Raw genomic sequence first — 20,586 nt, 5'->3', positions numbered from 1 at the left:
ACTCGAACCGGCAAAGTGCTCGCGTTCGTGAAAGTCCACAGACGACTTTCAGGGTCGTCTGCTCCGCTCGAAGCCGGCTTCGTCTCGCGAAAAGGAGCCACCGAAAGGGATATCCGAAGTACTGTTGTCCGAAAGAGCCTCGAGAGGAGAAGCCGCTCGCAGAGATCCTCTCTCTCGTCGATTCACTCTGAACGCGAATCGATGAGATCGAGCCGCGACGCGCGTCCACCTTTCTGTCGGTCCTGTCGGTCGTTTTCGAGCTGGAACGTCGAAACGCGTCGTCGAGTTCCTTGACACCGGCCAATGTCGCTTGAATCCAGTCCGCTCGAGACAGCTTCGATACTGTGACTTCCGTCGGGTGATTGCGTGCGTGACAAACTGCGATCGAGAGCCGAAAAGTGACCACGGTGAGAGAGTGTGCACGGACGCAAAATGTCTCGTCTTCGCGGCACGTCGACCAACGACTCGTACCACAAGGACCAGGAGGAGCAGCGTGCGAAGTCCTGCAAGAACGGCTCGAATCGTTATCACTTCGGCATGCAGCGGGACGAGGAGAGGAACGCCCGCAACCACGAGGACCCAGACTTGCTGTACAAAAAGAGCAAGCAACACTTCGGTGCCTGGGACATCAAGGACATCGTCCAGGACGAAAGCCACAGGAGGAAGCCGAACGACAGACTCGAGGATCCTCGATTAACGAACGGCCGTTCGAGGAACGACTTGGCCGGGCAGGATCGTTACGAGGACGAAGTCGCGTCGCGAGACGATCGTGCCAGAACTGGATCCATCGATCGTGATCAGACTGGATCGTACAGATCGAGGAAGAAGGACGGTTGGGATAATTCTCGATCGAGAAACGACTGCAACGACGAGTCCCAGAGGAACGACGAGAGAGATTTGCTGTTGAAGGAAATCGAGAGTTTAGCGGTGGACGGAAGATCGCCGGATCGAAGGATCAGGGCGATGATCGAGCGATTCAAGTGTCGCGAGGAGGACAAATTGAAGGCTAGAATGGATCACGATGCACACAGTCCAGACAGGGAGGACTATCGATCGAAAAGCGGCCTAGAGGATCGTAACAAAATCAGGATCCAGAAGGACGACCGGGAGGAGGATCGAAGGACCAGACCCAGGACTCGAGAACCGGAGAAGTTCGATCACGAGGAGAACAGAGGTCGGTCCACCGATCGGAGGGCGGACAAATTCAACGAGAACCATCAGAGACGGTCCAAGGATGCGGAGGAGGATCATCCTCGAGCCAGAAGGAGCTACGCTTACGAAGGAAACCCTGAAGACTTCGACGTGCGAATACAGCGATACGAGAGAGCGAACGTGGAGCCTAAAAGAGTGTCATTAAAGGACTCGGAGGTGGATCGAAAGGAGTCGTTCAAGGATCACGATCGACAGGTGACCAGGAAAAGCTCCTTCAAGTCCGACCTGAAAAAGAGTCACTCCAGAGACAGAGAGTCTGGTAGAAAAACATCCTTTAAAGAACAAGAAAACGACGTATACAGAAAGAACTCCTTCAAAAGCCCGGACAACGAGAAGAAGTTTTTCGACAAAAATCCCGAACACGTGTCCAGGAAGAGTTCGTTCAAGGACCAGGTCCAGGAACCTGCAAGAAAGAATTCCTTGAAAGACTCCGATTATGGCAGGATCTCGAAAAGCCGAACCGACGAGGACGACAGAAAACGCTCGTTCAAATCTGACGGAGTTAGCAGGATCACCTTCAAGGAACAGGACGCTGAGTCGGCCAAATTCCAGCCGTGCAAGGAGCAGGATGGTTTCAAGGATCGTTCAGGCGAGTTGGCTCGCAAGAACTCGTTGAAAGAGAAAACGGTGGAGTTTGCCGGGATCTCTTACAAGGATCACGACGACGAGTCGAGCAAGGTGTCCCTCCGAAGGCACTCGCCGAACGGCCGATACGTCGAGTTCGGCACGGTGTCTTATCAGGACGAGGAGGAGGATCCTGCGAACGATCGAGATTGCGATCTGGAGAGGAGCTACAAAGACCCGTCGAAAAAACGATCGTCTTCCAGGAACAAGAGCCACGAGATGGAGAAAAGGACGGGCAGACATTGCAGACCTCTTACGCCGCCCAAACGAGACGACTCGAAGGATCGAGAGGACTTTAACTCGAAATGCTGGCACGAGAGCAATCGCATCTTCGCGACCAAGTACCTTCGGGAGAACAGCAAGTACCGCGCGAATCCTGATGGTCGCTCGGAGATCGAACGAGACCCTTCGCCGGAAATGTACGAGGAGGACGCTCAGAGGCGGGAACAACGCTGCACGAAAATGGAGGCGTATAATTTCGGCGACGATCGTCCACGAGACGTGGATACCAGAAACGGAGCGACCATCATCAGGATTAGATCGAGTCCCGAAACGACCATCGAGAGGAGACGTAGACGTCGTCCTGTGCAGGATGCGTACGGCGGTCGACGAAGACGCTACGAAGTGGAGGACGAGGACACCGACGAAGAGGAGGAGGATAGACAGAGATCTAGAGCCGATGAGTTGACCAGAGGGGTCTCTACACCCTCGAGAAGGGTCTGGAATTATCGTGAAGGGGTATGGCATTTTCATGAGTCGATCGCGTTCGATCGGTCCTTTATGGTTCAGAAGCGGGAAGCGATATTCATTAATCGGTGGAGAAGATGAACACTGTCGAGAAGTAATTACCTGTTCAAGCTGTGAGAGAGGAGATTTATTTTTTATTTTTTTCCGAGATTTTTGTCGCTGCTGATCTATCTTACTGCAACCAAGGGTATTGTGCAGGACACTCGAGGGTGTCGAGTTTTCAATTTGGAACACTTTGAAATTTTTTAAATTTACTGAACATTTTTATTTCTCTAAATTTTTAAATGATCAAATTTCTGAATTTGGAGTGCAAGATTATCTAGCAGCAATGTCTTGAAAAAGCGGTGTTCTTATAAAAGTATAGTACTTGAAGCAGGGACGATTCAGGGTACTCTCGAAGTGTTGAAATGTTGAACAAATACAACATGCACATTCTTAACTCTTCCTACACTTAATTTTTTTTGTGAATAAAACAATTGTGTTCACACAAGTTTGTTAAAGAGATCACTTGCAAGTTTTAGAATTTTCAAAGAACTATTTATAAAACTGATTGTACAAATCAGTGATTTGAAATGGAATGACAGAAGTAGAAAGAGTTAATATTCCAACGCCTACTTATTAAAATAAAACAGATTAGAACGTCAGTAAACCTGAATACCGATGTTAACGCTTTGAATCGGAAAATTGACAACTTACGTGGCATACTTTTTAGCCGATGGCGTGACAATTATCGCATGTTGCAAACGAATTCTTTTATTCGAGTTTGACCGCAAGTTTTTATTTCGACATCCTGTGGAGAATCGGGAGAGCTCGTTCGAGTATGAAGCCGAGTGAAAGCAATTATGAGAGTAATTACCATTTTAGGATTATCAGATGCAGTATATAAGTAAATGTAGAAAGTTCTTGATTAAATTGATAGTTGACGATAGCGAAATCTTTTAATTTCAATCCAACCCTATTGTCACCAATGCAAAACAATTAACCTTGCTGAATCGTTACCGCAGAACGGTTTAACCTCGTCCGAATCGCGGTTCAAATCGAAGAGAAAGCGAGCGTTCCGCTTGTTAAAGCGTCGACGACTAATCTTACAATTAATACGCTCGGTCGGTTGGTCCTTTCTTATGAAACGGCAATCAAATTTTTAACTTTCTCGTGGTAAACCGTTCCAACTCGCGGTTCCAGTTTTAGTCCCGCGAAATTGCCTCGAGAGAAAATTGCGCGTGGTTTTTTTTTTCGTTCATATTTTTTCCTCCGCAACGCGACAAGAAATTTATTGGACCGTTCGTCGGGTCTCTGTCATCGAGAGACGGCTTAACGCAAGTTTTCAATGTCCTTACGTAATTTCCAGCGTGTATTGGCCAACAACGCGTCATGGAAATGTCAGCGAACCGCCCACAAATGGAATGGTCGCGTGTAGGACACGTACCGAGCCATAGGATCACATCTTTCTTTCCTTCGTGCTCGACGTAAAAATTTCCTCAGCCTTTGTCCGCGGGCTCGTCGATCATCGTCGATGGATAAAGTCAGTTAACCCGTTTATACCCGTCGCCTCTCATTTCGGTCATTAAAATTTCGAAAGTCCAAAGTTGCAGTTTTCAAAGCTTTTCCTCAGTGTATTCCACATTGACATTAGAAACCTTTCCATATCGGTATGCAAATTCTTCGTGAGAAATAAGACAGTCGTACACGCGGCCATTAAAGTGTTAATAATGCGAGTAGTCTCTCATTCGCGTCGAGATGCTTATTAAAACGTTAAGGTGCAAGCTCGAGCACATAAATTTGGCGGAAAGGTGCACGATCTGCGGGCAACGTTCAGCCGGTTGAGCGAGATAGGAAGAAAAAGAAGTTAAATGGTCCTTTCACTCGTGAGTCAGGACGAAAAATATGTTAATTAGACGAGACGCGGTTCTCCCGGGGTTCATTATTCAGCATTACTATATATAGACAGCTAGAGACACATCGGCTCACATATTTCCCGCGTCTACTCGATATTTGGCGATGCCGATGCCGCGACCTGTTCCACGTGGGCGGACCGACCATATATGCCGGCCGGAAGGTTCTTGAACGCATCCAACGCGTTTCGAGCTTTCCATCCTTGCTATTTCGCTTTTATCTATGGAAACTGTTTCCGAGTTCTGTCGATAACGAACCTTCTATGATAGCTGGACGTCCTTAACATCTGCTCCAGATTTTTATTTCATTCTTCTTCTTATTTTTATATCTGATTATCATTACTTTGTTAGAGGTTTTTATGAGTGGTTTTATAACTACATTTTTGTTATTAATTCTTTGATGAATATTTTGGACAATGTTGCACTTAATTGAAGATCAATGTCACATGATCGTTACTTCAAAGAAAAATCAATATTTTCATATATTCATATGTTCAGTATCACATGATCATTACTTCTTAGAAGACTTAATAGGCTCATATGTGCATATGTCCACATGTTGATAGTTTAATATATGTTCATGTGTTTAATATCATATGATTGTTACTTCATAGAAGAATCAATGTGTTCATATGTTTATGTGTGCATATGTTCATATATTCATATGTTGATATGTTCATATGTTGATATGCTCATATGTTCATATATTCGTATGTTCATGTGTGCATATATTCATATGCTCATATGTTCATATATTTATATGTTGATAAGTTCATATATTGATATGCTCATATGTTCATATATTTATATGTTGATAAGTTCATATGTTAATATGCTCATATGTTCACATATTCACATGTTCACATATTCATATGTTCATATGTGCATATGTTACGTGTGTATATGTTCATATATTCATATGTTAATATGTTCATATGTTGATGTGCTCATATGTTCACATATTCATATGTTCATATGTGCATATGTTATGTGTGTATATGTTCATATATTCATATGTTGATATGTTCATATGTTGATGTGCTCATATGTTTATATATTCATATGTTCATATGTGCATATGTGCATATGTTCATACGTATATATGTTCATAAAAAAACATCTATTCTTAAAAGACCACAATCTGACCAATAAATCATTCACCTCAGAGTATCAATTATTAAGTCAGCTTCTAACAAATATAGCCACAAAGAAACAGCAATAGCTGTCTGTTCAAACAAAGTACCTAATACCTAACTGATCGAGTACCTAACCAAACAAATACCTCCGGTGATATTTTATTCTAATAACTATCAATCCAGTTGACCCAACGATGACTGGGCAGGGGTTGAAACAAGAGTCCACAGTTGAGCAACATTCGACAAGTATTAATTGCAAAACGGTGAAAGGTTTGGATCATCTTCGCAAATGTCAGTCGCCGAGGGCGGCGTATCTCAATTCGATCTATCGAATAAGTCACTGTACAAGTGATTTCTGGAAAAGAGAAGAAAAATGCGTCATTCTTCGCCGCGATCATGACGCACTGGTAATTACGTGCGAAGCGGGACAAGGTCGTAGCGTGAGTCTGTAATTGGGAAAAGTTTTTAATTGTGCGCCTCTTCGTCGCACCGATGTTTGCCAGCGTCTAGCATCAATCTTCTTCCCGACATCGATCGTTCGCCCGGAAAATAAATCATTCTTTCAGAAGTGTTTCAACGTCGTTTGAAATAATCGGAGACACGCGATAACGCGGAGATACACGTTGCGTCACGTGAAAATAGAAAACAATTGCAATTATAGCTTCGTGTGGACATTTTTATAATGACGTTCTTTTGTAAGCATATCTTTTGTTAGGAACTTTTTCTGTGCGATTTCTCGGTCAAAAGCTATAATCGCAGTAAGGTCGTTAATAAGAAAATGTATCAGGAAGTGCATAATTATAGATGTGTTTTTTTTTGTAGGGTGTTTTGATCACGGACGTCGAAGAGGGGCAACCTTGTTTGCAATGTGGGGAGACGTGTTCAGGATTTTCGCCACACACGTGGAGGTAAGTCATTTCTGAGACATTTCATATGCTGTTTAATTGTACGATCGACACAAGGAGCTCTAGGAAAATTGATACATATCAAACTTTAGGAATTTGATTCCTCCATTAGAAAATTTGGGACGTGGAAAATTTATAAACATGCAAATGTGAAAAGTAGAGAATGCAAAACTCATTAAGTCTACATAAGTTATCCAACAGAAATCAACCTCACAAACATTAAATCTCAGTATGAAAGTATCCAAAGCTCCAAAGCAATTAACATTCCTCAAAAGATTACGTTCTCTGAACACGCAGTGTCCACTCGCAACACGGTCCATTTTCACTTCCTTTCAAGATAACGAGGGGAAAATTGGCTTCCGTAAAACACGAGGAAGATTAATAAGCAAACTTGTAACGCTGACATACTTCAGTGTCAGAGTGTTCGATTTTCTCACGTTTGTTAATCCGCTTCGTATGATCGATGAACCTTATCGCTTCTCAATTAGCCGGTGCTCGTCTAATGCGTTCTATCGATCGGTTGCCTCTTCTAATCGGCATATCGGGTTGCTATCCTGGAATAATTATCCTGTTCCATTAACTCGAAGGACAGGATACGCGTAATTCTGCGGCACGTTGATTATCGATCAAAGCTGCTCCCTTTTAAATAAAAGTGAAAAGGTGTACACAGGAAATTCGGTGTATGTACAAATTATGCTAAGATAGTACACAAACAGTATACAAATGTTCACATATTCATATGTTCATATGTGCATATGTGCATATGTTCATATGTTCATATGTTCATATGTGGATATGTGAATATGTGCATATGTTCATATGTTCATATGTTCATATGTTCATATGTTCATATGTTCATATGTTCATATGTTCATATGTTCATATGTTCCTATGTTCATATGTTCATATGTTCATATGTTCATATGTTCATATGTTCATATGTTCATATGTGGATATGTTCATATGTTCATATGTTCATATGTGGATATGTTCGTATGTGGATATGTTCGTATGTGCATATGTTCATATATGCATATGTTCATATATACATATGTTCATCATGTGTGCAATGCAAAATTTTCTACATATGTTAGATATGCAAGATATGAATATGTTTAGATATATGCAAAAATAGCTTAAAGTGCATACATCTTTCTTAGAATATATTCAGTCATTTCAAATTTTCATATCAAATTCATTAAGCAATCTTCTTCAAATTTTTTTAAAAAAGAATTTGAAACTTCAAAAATATTTTTAAAACTATTCCACATTGTGTGGCGTTCTTAAGTTAATGCTCGTCAGCTAATGCTCGCCAGATCACATTGATGTCGATTTGTGTAAATAGATTTCTAAAATCCTGAATAATACAAGCAATAAGAAATTTTTTAAAGACACAATAGAGAATAAACAATCGCGACGGTAGACAAAGAACTCGACAATCGAGCGGAAAATGTACGTGTCTAATCGGCGAGACAAAATCGTGTTGGAACCGTTGTTGCACGCCGTGTCCATTATCCGAGGCGTAACTGAGCAGCGGTGAAATTACCGGTAGCTAATTATCTTCGGTGACTTACGAGCCAGCAATGCGGTAACGACGAATTAATTGATCGGTCAGCCTGATACCTTCAGCGCCATGACAGTGATGAGAGAACGTTCAACTCTGAGATTTAGTTACAATAAATATATTTGTGATATTGGCTACTGATTGTCGGAATTGATTACGTATACAGAGTTACGTGTGTAGAATTAGAAACAGAGTGGTTGATATGTAAAGATCAAAGAAATTATTTCTCCGGGTGGCAGTCTTTCCCCGTCGAATCTCGTTAAGTTAGAAAAACAAGGCCGTTTCAAAAATAAATCGTTGACATGTTTGTTCCTCGTTCAACTGGTTCTCGGTGGATTTCGATAATTAATTCAACTCGAGTTTTCCTGTGTTTCGACTTTTATTTCTACTCGTAAACCGTGTAATTTGAAATGAATTTTACGGCGCTACAGTTGTGACACGTGGTGTATTAAACCGTCGTCTTACTTTTAACTTTATAACACCTTGTATCCGAGTCGTAACGAGTTCGTTTCGCCCACACGCGGACGTCGGTAATTGACGCAATAAAAGCGTGCACCGATCGAGTATTTTCGACTGTCATTGGTCTCGTCAGCAAACAAGTATAAACTTTTGATTTACGACTGTTCGTTTTGCCAATAGGTTTAACCGGGTAATCTACTCGTTCGGCTATTTATCTCCGTTTGAAGCGGTGCACCACGTGTCTCTGTATTTATAGGCTTCCCGGTTGCCAAACAGCGACGGAAGTGGACCGATTAGGGGAATCTTCGGTTCGCCACGGGCTTAATTTGTGACTACGTTTTACGACTAGGTTGGTGCCGTTTCCTCGTTAAATTGCGCCGACTTTGCATACTTTATGACCGTATCGCGTTTTGAACGAGCCACATCGCTAACATGTGGCTCTACTTACGCGCGTTTACTGCTTCCTAAACATCGAGCATTCTGTTGCATGCACAACATATGTATTTCTGGAGTAGAACATGAGCTTAGGACTGGATAATTATATACAACATGGTTTTGGTTCATTATCTTAGGTTAGGTTGGGTTTGGTTGGGTATGTATGTGCTTAAAGTTAGCTTAGATTTATTTATATTAAGTAATTGTTAGGTTTACTCGTACTAGGTTAGGTTAAGATTAGTTTAGGTTAGGTTTGGTTAGTATACTCTATACTTAAGGTTAGGTTTAATTTACTTTCATTAAGATATGTGTAGTGCTATTAGTATATGGATGGGTTAGATTTACTTATGTTAAGTAGTAAGTTAGGTTAGGTTAGGTTATTTTGCTAGATCAAAGTTAGATTGGATTAAGGTTTTCAAACTAGGGTTAGGTTAGGTTATTTTGCTAGATCAAGGTTAGATTGGATTAAGGTTCTTAAACAAGGGTTAGGTTAGGTTATTTTGTTAGATCAAGGTTAGATTGGATTAAGGTTCTCAAACTAGGGTTAGGTTAGGTTATTTTGCTAGATCAAGGTTAGATTGGATTAAGGTTCTCAAACTAGGGTTAGGTTAGGTTATTTTGCTAGATCAAGGTTAGATTGGATTAAGGTTCTCAAACTAGAGTTAGGTTAGGTTATTTTGCTAAATCAAGGTTAGATTGGATTAAGGTTCTCAAACTAAGGTTAGGTTAAATTTACACATATTGAATTACTGTCACTTATGATTAATCGAATAACAACAATGTCAAACACGATCTAAGAATTCGGATAATTGTCAAAACAATCTTTAAATCTCTCGATGCGTTTGCAAGGTGATTTCACACATAATTGCCCAGATGTAACGCGTTAGACTCGGTGGTAGGTGCAATCGATAATCGTACACAGCAGATTCGAGTGGTATCGCAAAGAGGAGCGTAAAACCGGTAGCCGTGGCTCCCCGGGACGATCGGGCAGGCAATCGCTCGAAACTCGAGTCACGCAGACTCCCGACACACCGACGCCGCTCCGCTCCACTCCGCTCCGGTCCGCTCGCGCGTCCTCGCGCACCGCAAACCCATTCGTGAGTCATTCCCGCTGGCACTCGCTTGCATCGCGGCGTACACGCTCGCTACACCTTCTGGCGACTCGGAACACGCCGCGCGTGCACGTGCTTCACGCAATATGCGCCAGTACAGGGCTGGCGAGCAACGAGCTAGTTTCTTCTCGCCTTTTCTCAGCCGCGTATCAGCCTCGCGTATTCTTGGCACCTGTCTCGACCACCGAACACGACATCAGTCCTCGTAGCTCGTGGCTACGCGTGTCCTTTGCTTGATTCCGGGGTCGTTTCTGTGCGTGTCACGATTCTAACGAGTCCTAAGCTGTTCAAGTGCGCCGGGGTGCTTGGTGCGTGTATCTACCTGTTGCACCGATGCTGCAAGTGTGCGAGAAACCGTGCTGATTTAATTAGGTTTACTGTGTCAGTTTATCTGGATGAGGTTCTATTTGGGTTTCTAAAAATTGATAGGCTGTTCAATTTTTTTGAGAAACTTTGTAGACAAATTATTGGGAGGACGTAAGCTTTGATGAGCTTGTTTTATATTGGAATATTTTTGGGAGACTTGTTTGTGGTATATACACCTGTTTACAGTATACTTGTACGCATAATTTATAGTATACTTAGTTACTTATTTGGAGTGTACCTACACACATGTTTATAGTGTATTTACACATAATATTTGCAATATGCTTACACATAATATTTGCAATATACTTACACACGTATGTATAGTGTACTTGCACATGCATACCTTCCACATACGTATATTTACAGTCATATATTTATACTCAACATTTATAGTATACTTACACATAATGTTTGCAATATATTTACACATAATATTTGCAGTATACTTACACACATATGTAAAGTGTACTTGCATACCTTCCACATACGTATATTTACAGTCATACATTTATACTCAACATTTATAGTATACTTATTTACAGTATATCTATACACATATTACAGAACATTTATATACTTATTTTCAGTATAGTTATACAGTATAGTGATACATATGCATACTTATACAGTATGTGGTAAGAATGTTCACTGTTTTGTTTCAATGATAATCAACATATGCAGCAAGACACTAAAGTTCAAATTAATACAGTGACTAGTATAATGATCACCGGTGCCTGACGCTACGAATTCATTTAAATTAATTACCTACAATAACAACTCGAGTAATAAACTTTTGGTTTCTTTCAATAACGACGTTCTCACGCGTGTCTGATCGCATACGTCCGTTTTCACTGTGGTAACGTGTTAATTCTACGAATAATAATCTTACATTAATACACATGTAATATCCTATATTAATAACATACAGTATATGTATAATTCATATATTTTTAGTCATGATCATTCTAAATAATAATCGAAACTGTTGAATATAAAAATTACAAAATTACATACAAATTTAAAATGTACTCATGTCAGACATGCTAGTATTAATTTAGAATAAGACGAGAGAAACACAAACGTCAGTAACGAATCTTTAATATTATATTTTTAATACCAGTATAAAGAGATCGTACAATGGCGCAAATCATGAAAATCTATCTTTGAATCCTGAATTTGTTTTTTACGTGTATACATATAATTTTTATTTCTCAGCTCGCATTCTTCACGAATGCAAGTTCTGAGAATTTTCTTTTTAAGATTAGAAGCAACTTCCTAGAAAACACAACAAAGTGTTTCCTAGAGTCTCGTGAATGAAACTCTCGTGAAAACAGATTCATCGTAGTTTAGTATACGATTGATATAGTGCGTACCGGGGGAGGCTAAAAAAAAGTCGAATGTTAACGATGGAACTTATTTCGGCGACTGTTCGTGTATTTAATTCTGGCGTTGCAATAACAAGTCACTTGCGAGGCAGAGTATGGTTGAAATGCGAAAGAATATATCGCGTTTGTAGAGTTGTCAAGTACGCAAATTCAGAAATATTCAATTTTTCAAATTTCTAAATTTTCAAATTCCCAAACTCTCAAATTTTTAATTTCCCAAATTTCCAATTTCTCAAATTTCCAATCTCTCAAATTTCCAATCTCTCAAATTTCCAATTTCTCAAATTCCCAATCTCTCAAATTTCCAATTTCTTAAATTTTCATATTCTCAAATTCCCAAACTCTCAAATTTCCAATTTCTCAAATTTCCAAATTCTCAAATTTCCAAATTCTCAAATTTCCAAATTCTCAAATTTCCAATTTCTTAAATTTTCATATTCTCAAATTCCCAAACTCTCAAATTTCCAATTTCTCAAATTTCCAATTTCTCAAATTTCCAATTTCTCAAATTCCCAATCTCTCAAATTTCCAAATTCTCAAATTCCCAAGCTTTCAAATTTCCAAATTCTTAAATTCCCAAGCTCTCAAATTTCCAATTTCTCAAATTTCCAAATTCTCAAATTCCCAAGCTCTCAAATTTCCAAATTCTCAAATTCCCAAGCTCTCAAATTTCCAATTTCTCAAATTTCCAAATTCTCAAATTCGCAAGCTTTCAAATTTCCAATTTCCCAAATTTCCAATTTCCCAAATTTCCAATCTCTTAAATTTCCAATCTCTTAAATTTCCAAATTCTCAAATTCCCAAGCTCTCAAATTTCCAAATTCTCAAATTCCCAAGCTCTCAAATTTCCAAATTCTCAAATTTCTAAATTCTCAAACTCGCAAGCTTTCAAATTTCCAATTTCCCAAATTTCCGATTTCCCAAATTTCCAATTTCCCAAATTTCCAATTTCCCAATTTTCCAATCTCTCAAATTTCCAATCTCTTAAATTTCCAATTTCTCAAATTCCCAAACTCTCAAATTTCCAAATTTTCAAATTCCCAAACTTTCAAATTTCCAATTTCTCAAACTGACAAATCCTCAGTCTCCAATTCTCAAAGTTTCCAAATCCCCAAATTCTCAAAGTCTCAACTTGCTAAAGTCTCAAAGTCTCAAAGTTTCAAAGGTTCAAAGTTCTCAAATTCTCAAAGTTTCCAAATTCCCAAATTCTCAAAATTTCAACTTGCTAAAGTCTCAAAGTCTTAAAGTTTCAAAGGGTCAGTCTCAACATTCTCAAATTTTCAAAGTTCTCAAAGTTCTCAAAGTTCTCAAAGTTCTCAAATTCTCAAAGTTCTCAAAATTCTCAAAGTTCTGAAAGTCCTCAAAGTTCTCAAAGTCTCAAAGTCTCAAAGTTCCCAAATCTACAAATTCTAAAATTCTCAAATTTCCCAATTGTTAAAGTCTCAAACTTCTCATTTCCCAATTTCCCAATTTCCAACTTTTTCAAATTATCAATCTTCAACAACCTATTTCCTAAAATTTCCCATACTCCGAAACTACCCCAATAAATCCACCACTCAAACTTCCAAATAACATCGTCACAATAAATCACCGCTACAGGTCGCAAAAGAAAAACTAGAATACCAGAAATGTAACGCAAGAAATTGATTGTTGATAAATTGTCAATTTTGCTCGAAAACTGGTTCACCAGGTTACCGTCATCGATCGATTCGTAATGGAGCGAAAGGGCACCTGTTGCTTCGCTCTGGTCTGTTGCGTCCGATATCAAACAAGTTGTTTAGAATTCTGTTTTCACTCGAGAACTCTTAATGTACCTCGACGGATGTACCCTGGTAACGATTAATTTTCTCGGACACTTTAAAGCAAACTTTGCATCGTTCATTCTTAATTATTCTGTCGACGCTTCGCAACAGTAGAATCCACCGTGTCTACTGTGACACGTAGATTCATTTTTCAAAACAATCTTCCATAAATCTTTCTCAACTGAGAACATTATCACCGAAACGTAACAAGAAGAAGAATTGCTTTATAGATGTGTCTGTTTATTTTCAAGACAATGTTATAAAATATTGTTTTACAAAATAACATGGTATTATTTAAATTAACTTCATCGTGTGTTAACAATGATTTTTCGTTTTTCGTTGTCTTCCTTTTTAATTTCGACGAACCTACTTTTAACTTCTTTGTTGTCGAGTCATATTGTTTCGCATGGCAGCGTTGTTAAGTCATCGTCTTGTTTTCATTCGTGCAGCGAATAAATATTAGGTTGACAACTGAATGTCGTGACCTTTCTTTGTATTTCGCTTTTAAATCTTTGTGAGGAGGATTCCAAAACCATAAACGTGGCAAAACACGGAATACTATGACGAACATAGAGTGACAACATCTGAAGATTAGTATCTGAAGTGACTGAGATATTTGGATCTTTTATGTTACTTCAAGGTTGAAGGAAAAGGATAATTTAAGGGAAAACTAGAGTTTTTAGAGATTATTGATTTATTAGGGGTAAGTAGGGTATTTATGGACTAGTTATCTATCAAGGGTAATGTAAGGTTTTATGTAGCCAAGGACCTTTAATCTTTCAAGAGCAATTCTGGGTATTTAGAGAACATTAGTCTACCAAGGGATATCTAGGGAATTTGGAGACCATCTATTAAAATAACTTAGGGGAGTTAGAAAGCACAAATCTACTGAGGTTAACCTAGGGTATGTGAGGATTCTCTATTAAGAGCAATTTGGGGTAGTTAGAGATCATCAATATATCAAGGACAACCTAGGATATTCAGACACCACCTTATTAAGGCTAACTTAGGGTAGTTGGAAGCTACTAATATTTCAAGGACAATCTAGGGTATTTAGAGACTATCTATCAAGAGCAATATGGAGTAGTTAGAGATCATCAATATATCAAGGACAACCTAGGATATTCAGACACCACCTTATTAAGGCTAACTTAGGGTAGTTGGAAGCTACTAATATTTCAAGGACAATCTAGGGTATTTAGAGACTATCTACCAAGAGCAATATGGGGTAGTTAGAGATCATCAATATATCAAGGACAACCTAGGATATTCAGACACCACCTTATTAAGGCTAACTTAGGGTAGTTGGAAGCTACTAATATTTCAAGGACAATCTAGGGTATTTAGAGACTATCTATCAAGAGCAATATGGGGTAGTTAGAGATCATCAATATATCAAGGATAATTTAGGATATTCAGACACGACCTCAATGGAGATATCCTAGGGTAGTTGGAAGCTACTATTCTTTCAAGATCAATCTAGGGTATTTAGAGACTATCTATTAATAGCAACGTGGGATAGTTAGAAACCATCAAGGACAACTAGGGTATTTAGACACCACCTCATTGAGACTAATCTAGGGTAGTTGCAACCACTAATCTTCCAAGGACAATCTAGAGTGTTTAGATCCCACCTCATCAAGGCTAATCTGGGATATTTAGAAACCCCTAATCTCTCAACCTAATATACTTGAAAATAATTAATCCACCAATCTCCTAAATGTCCAAAAGTAAACTCTACAGAAAACCTTGGTTGATTTTACAGAAAACCCCTAATCTCCCAACCTAATATACCTAAAAATCATTAATCCACCAATCTCCTAAATTACCAAAAGTAAACTCTACAGTAAACCTTGCTTGACTTTACAGAAAACCCCTAATCTCCCAACCTAATATACTTGAAAATCATTAATCCACCAATCTCCTAAATTACCAAAAGTAAACTCTACAGTAAACCTTGCTTGACTTTACAGAAAACCCCTAATCTCCCAACCTAATATACCTAAAAATCATTAATCCACTAATCTCCTAAATTATCAAAAGTAAACTCTACAGAAAACCTTGCTTGACTTTACAGAAAACCCCTAATCTCCCAACCTAATATACCTAAAACTCACTAATCCACCAATCTCCTAAATTACCAAAAGTAAACTTTACAGTAAACCTTGCTTGACTTTACAGAAACCTTCCTTGACTCCAAATTCAATCCACCAAATTTCATCCTAAACTCTTACCAAACTTCCCTCCTCTAAAAATCCTAAATTCACGCGTCACACCACACGCCCTTTACGTAACGAAAATTTTTCTCAGAGCAACGATGACAGTCCCTTCGGTGTTGCAACCGGCGACGTTTCGACGCGTCTATTTTTACGTAATATTTCGAATAATCCCGGCGCGGACAAGCGAACTCTGCCTACACAAGCGGCTAGGTATGCAGGTCTAGTTATTTTGAGCGGGAAAACACCGGAGAAACGATTAAAATCTCCCGTTAAATTCGCGTCGGTGTACCAGTTTTATTCGGCCCGCGTACAGACGACCTCTCTCTCTCCGGGTAAAAAGTTTGCGGTCCGGTTTTGTACGCGGTTTAGACAAAAGTGTCACGAGGACATAGGCGGTCGAATTTCGAAACGGAATGGAATAAAAGATGACCGTCTTATCGGACTATCGAATGATATCGTATGCACTCCTTGTTTCGTGGGTCTATTTTAAATCGGGCCCACCTAGCGAGTTTTTAAACGCAGTAAACGTTGATTTAGTACTCGGCTTCCGAAAACACGATAAAAGGCTATTTTTGGGTGGTCGGAGGAGGCCTGGCCTTTTTAAAGAAACGGTTAAGTACCTCGGATCTGAGTATAGGTTGATCGTTGACATTCTGTGCAATCGGGAGGAAAATACATTTATTTATTTGCTGCATTACATTTGTTTATTTGGATGTTTGGTGAAGATGCATTGTTATATTCTTAATTTATTAATTCATTAATTTTGTGATGTTGGTTTTTTGATTTAGGGTTATGAGGGAAGCTTGCAAAGTCCCAAAATTCAAATATTATAATGACTCAGAAGTTCAATGTCCTGAGAAGGTTTCAAGGTTCTCTGTTGTAGGTATAAATCACAACATGGTTTTCAGAAAGTATAAATATGTTGAAAGAAAGAGAAGTAACATGTTAACACTAAAATTATCAAACCGGTCAAATGAGCGCTCCACAAGTTTTTCATTATAAGGTACACATATTGTTCAAATGCATTCCTTAAAATTAGTATTGATTTTCATTAAGATAAAGAATAAATGTGTGTACTAATTTATGTTTCACCGTTTGTTTAGAAGCTTTTTAACTTCATTTTTAATTTCAAATTAAGTATATGTATATTATATGTGGGTAGGTTTAGTGTTAATTACTTCGGGGTTGGTTTGGGACTGATTAAGTGTTCACCTAGATTGGTCAACGTAGTGCATCAATCGCCAGTCAATTGGCACTATTATGATTATCGACCATCACTTTAAAAGTCTCAAAATCTGACAAATTCCAAAATTCCAAAATTGCAGAGAAGTCCCAAAATTCTAAGGTCTGAAACCTTCAAGGTTTTAAAATTACAAATTGCCAAACTCCTGAAGACCTATAAATCTGCAGAATTGAAAACTTGAGAAGTTCCAAACTTCCAAGGTCTGAAACCTTCAAGATTTCAAAACTTAAAACTGCCAAATTCTTGAAGAGCTATAAATCTGCAAAATTGAAAACTTGAGAAGTTCCAAAATTCCAAGGTCTGAAACTTCCAAGATTTTAAAACTTTAAACTGCCAAATTCTTGAAGACTTATAACTCTGCAGAATTGAAAACTTGAGAAGTTCCAAACTTCCAAGGTCTGAAACTTCCAAGATTTTAAAACTCCAAAGTGTCAAACTCCTGAAGAGCTATAAATCTGTAAAATTGAAAACTTGAGAAGTCCCAAACTTCCAAACTCTGAAACTCCAAACTGCCAAACTCCTGAAGACCAATAAATCAGCAAAATTGAAAACTTGAGAAGTTCCAAACTTCCAAGATTTTAAAACTCCAAAGTATCAAACTCCTGAAGACCTATGACTCTGCAAAATTGAAAACTTGAGAAGTCCCAAACTTCCAAGGCCTGAAACTCCCAAGATTTTAAAACTCCAAACTACCAAACTCCTATAGCCCTATTTGCAAAATTGAAAACTTTGAAAAGTCCCAAAATTCCAAACTCTGAATCTCTCAAAATTCAAAAACTCCAACCTACCAAACTCCTAAACACCCATCCACAAAATCAAAACCCTGTGAAGTCCCAAAACTACCAAAACCACCAACACAAATTCCAACAACCGTTCCATCTCACACAACCCAAAATACTTCAAAACCTTCACAGCCCTCACAAACTACTTCTTCACATCGATTTCACGCCGAACGATCATAACGATCACCGCTCGATAATTGCTAGGATCACCAACGAGAAGCGCAGGTGCTCGAACGCGTGTGGGTCTAAGATGTCGGTCACCCACGCGTGTTGCAGTGAGATCACCTTTATACTTTGACTTTCTTAGTCATGACTGCTGTTCGGTGTCGTCTCGCGTGCAAACGCTACGACTTTTGTCCGTTTGGTTATCCCCAGAAACGATTCGGGAAGTTTACCGGCCAAAAACGATCTTTTATGACCGGCTGACATCATCGCTCGAAGTTCCAGCAGTAAATGGTCGGCCAGGATGCGTCTAACTTTTCCGGATATGATAGCTAGGCTTATTGAATCGTCCTTGTACGAATGTCGACGGCTACGTTGATTAATCGTTCTATTAATTTACGTGGACTTTAATCGCTTTTGACTATGCGGAGCGTAGAGCTGGAGCGTTGTGGAGCTGGAGCGTTGTTTACGTAGGAGTTTGTCTAGTAGTTGCTTTTGATTAGATTATTGAGGTGATTGTGTAAGTGGGAGCAAGTATGATTTTGGTAGAAAAAGATAACATAGTAGAGAGGTGAACTATTACTTGTGTTGAGAGGCGAACTATTACTGAATTTTGATATTTTGGAATTTTGGAATTTACAAGCTTTCACAACTCCAAATTATGTTTCCAACTTAACTTGTTTGCACTATTTGTTTACGTAGGAGTTTGTCTAATACTTTTGGTTAGATTATTGAGGTGATTGTGTAAGTGGGAGCAAATGTGATTTTGGTAGAAAAAGATGTGACATAGAGAGGTGAAATATTACTTATGCTGAGAGGTGAACTATTACTGAATTTTGATATTTTGGAATTTTGGAATTTACAAGCTTCCACAACTCCAAATTATGTTTCCAACTTAACTCTTTAGACTATTTTGACGAGTCCGACTCGTGACGCACTCATACTTCGATCGTGATCAATTTTACTCGAATTTTTAATACGCTTCAATTTGGAGTTCAAGTCCAATTACAATTTGCATAGTCAACGATTGCATAATAACATTGACATAGTATTTCAAATTTTTTTGTCTGTTTCAATATTGTAGCTGTAATTAGTTCTGACTGACGCACCTGACAAATAAGTCATAGTGCAAGAGGTTAATAAACAAAATCGTCAAATCCCAAATTGCCCAGATTCTCAACATTCTCAAGTCTCCAAATATTCCAACGAAGATGAAGTTTCCATAGCAAAAGATCTACTGCACCTCAATTTTCCAGCCAGTTTCGAAGAAAAAGTAATTTTCATACGATTACAATTGTTCGGTTCATGGCTCGTTTCTGCCGTACATTTGTCGTTAGAAAGCCGTTCGAGGCGCGTGTAATTCGAGAATAATTTCAGCGAAAGGGTAGCCAGTGACATTTCTGGCAAATATCGTGCACGCGTCGTGTTAGGTTTCACGCTAGCTACTAGCAAATCATTTAGTGAACCAGTTGTAAGGCGTTCGACAAACAAACCGGGAGAGGCCTTTTTCGAGGACCTCTTCGACCTTCTAATTTATGGGAACTATCGATCTTGTCATTTTCGTCACACCTTCGAAATTAACTCTTTGCAATCGTATGTCGAGTGTGGACATCACAGTTCTTTTGGGTTTTATAAATAATTTAGATAAATAGGTTGATTGTATATATTTTTTATTAGCTAGCTACTCCTTTATCTCCAAAATAGATTGAAAAAGGTTCCCAATAAAATTTATTGCAACACTGTGGAGTATGTGGAGTATATAAGGGTTAATATACGAGTACTGTTTACAATAGATTTGCAAGCCTTGGCCACTTATATTTAAATTTGAACTGAAGTAGAAAAATAAATAAATTGATGATATGTGAACCTGATATGATATGACAATTTTGAACTTCTCGAAAGTTGAAATTTTTACAAAAATTTGTTAATAAATTTTGTCATTTAAAGTAAGAAATTTATGATCCGTCTTTGCTCTGTAAATCTGTTAAACACAATCTCAGATTGAAAATATTGCAGTCGCGACTTAAAAATACAAACAGTCCCAGTAAAAAGATCTTCAATTTTTTTTTTGAGTTCTCTATCAGAGGAAGAATTTAGCACGAAAAAAATGCATTTTCCACGCGGATATTTATTTACGATCCGAGTGACGTCGCTCGCAAGAAAAATAGCAGACGCGTGCGTATTCGAGGCATGAAATTAGCGCATACGCGACATTCTAAGCATATCAAAGCTCTATATTTAATATTCCGCGATGCAGCGGCTCGGTACAGCGCAGCGGTCGGCTATTTATTTGGCTTAACCGTGAGTTAACCATAAATTGGTAATCATCGGCTGACGAATGTTTTGATAATTCACTGCACTATGTACGGTTAAAACAAACTAATCGATTTCGAAGATCTATTGGACAGTTGTACATCTGCAAACGATAATTTGATAATTTGTTACTCTTTTGCATTTGTAAATATTTTTTTGGACATGAAAATTGATATTTGTAAATAATTATTTTTAATCTGTTTGAGAATGATTTTTAAAAAATGT

General features: G+C 38.7%; 1 protein-coding gene across 5 annotated transcripts in view; it reads left to right on the top strand.

The window, feature by feature from the left end:
• Positions 1-20,586, top strand: part of Lmpt (four and a half LIM domains protein limpet) — a 145,868-nt gene that overhangs the window by 37,471 nt on the left and 87,811 nt on the right. For 2 of the 5 annotated variants that reach the window (XM_076542053.1, XM_076542055.1), the window contains exon 2: positions 6,434-6,519. The exons of 2 other annotated variants lie outside the window; for them this stretch is intronic. In XM_076542053.1, the coding sequence (XP_076398168.1) occupies positions 6,434-6,519 (86 nt within the window). Of the gene's footprint in view, positions 1-65; positions 2,575-6,433; positions 6,520-20,586 lie in introns of those variants that run through there. One more of the 5 variants, XM_076542050.1, reaches the window with a different exon arrangement.

Source organism: Megachile rotundata, chromosome 2 (genome assembly GCF_050947335.1).
Source record: "Megachile rotundata isolate GNS110a chromosome 2, iyMegRotu1, whole genome shotgun sequence".
NCBI lineage: Eukaryota > Metazoa > Arthropoda > Insecta > Hymenoptera > Megachilidae > Megachile > Megachile rotundata.
Note: the sequence above shows the minus strand (reverse complement) of the source record. Positions and strands in the feature narration are given on the sequence as shown.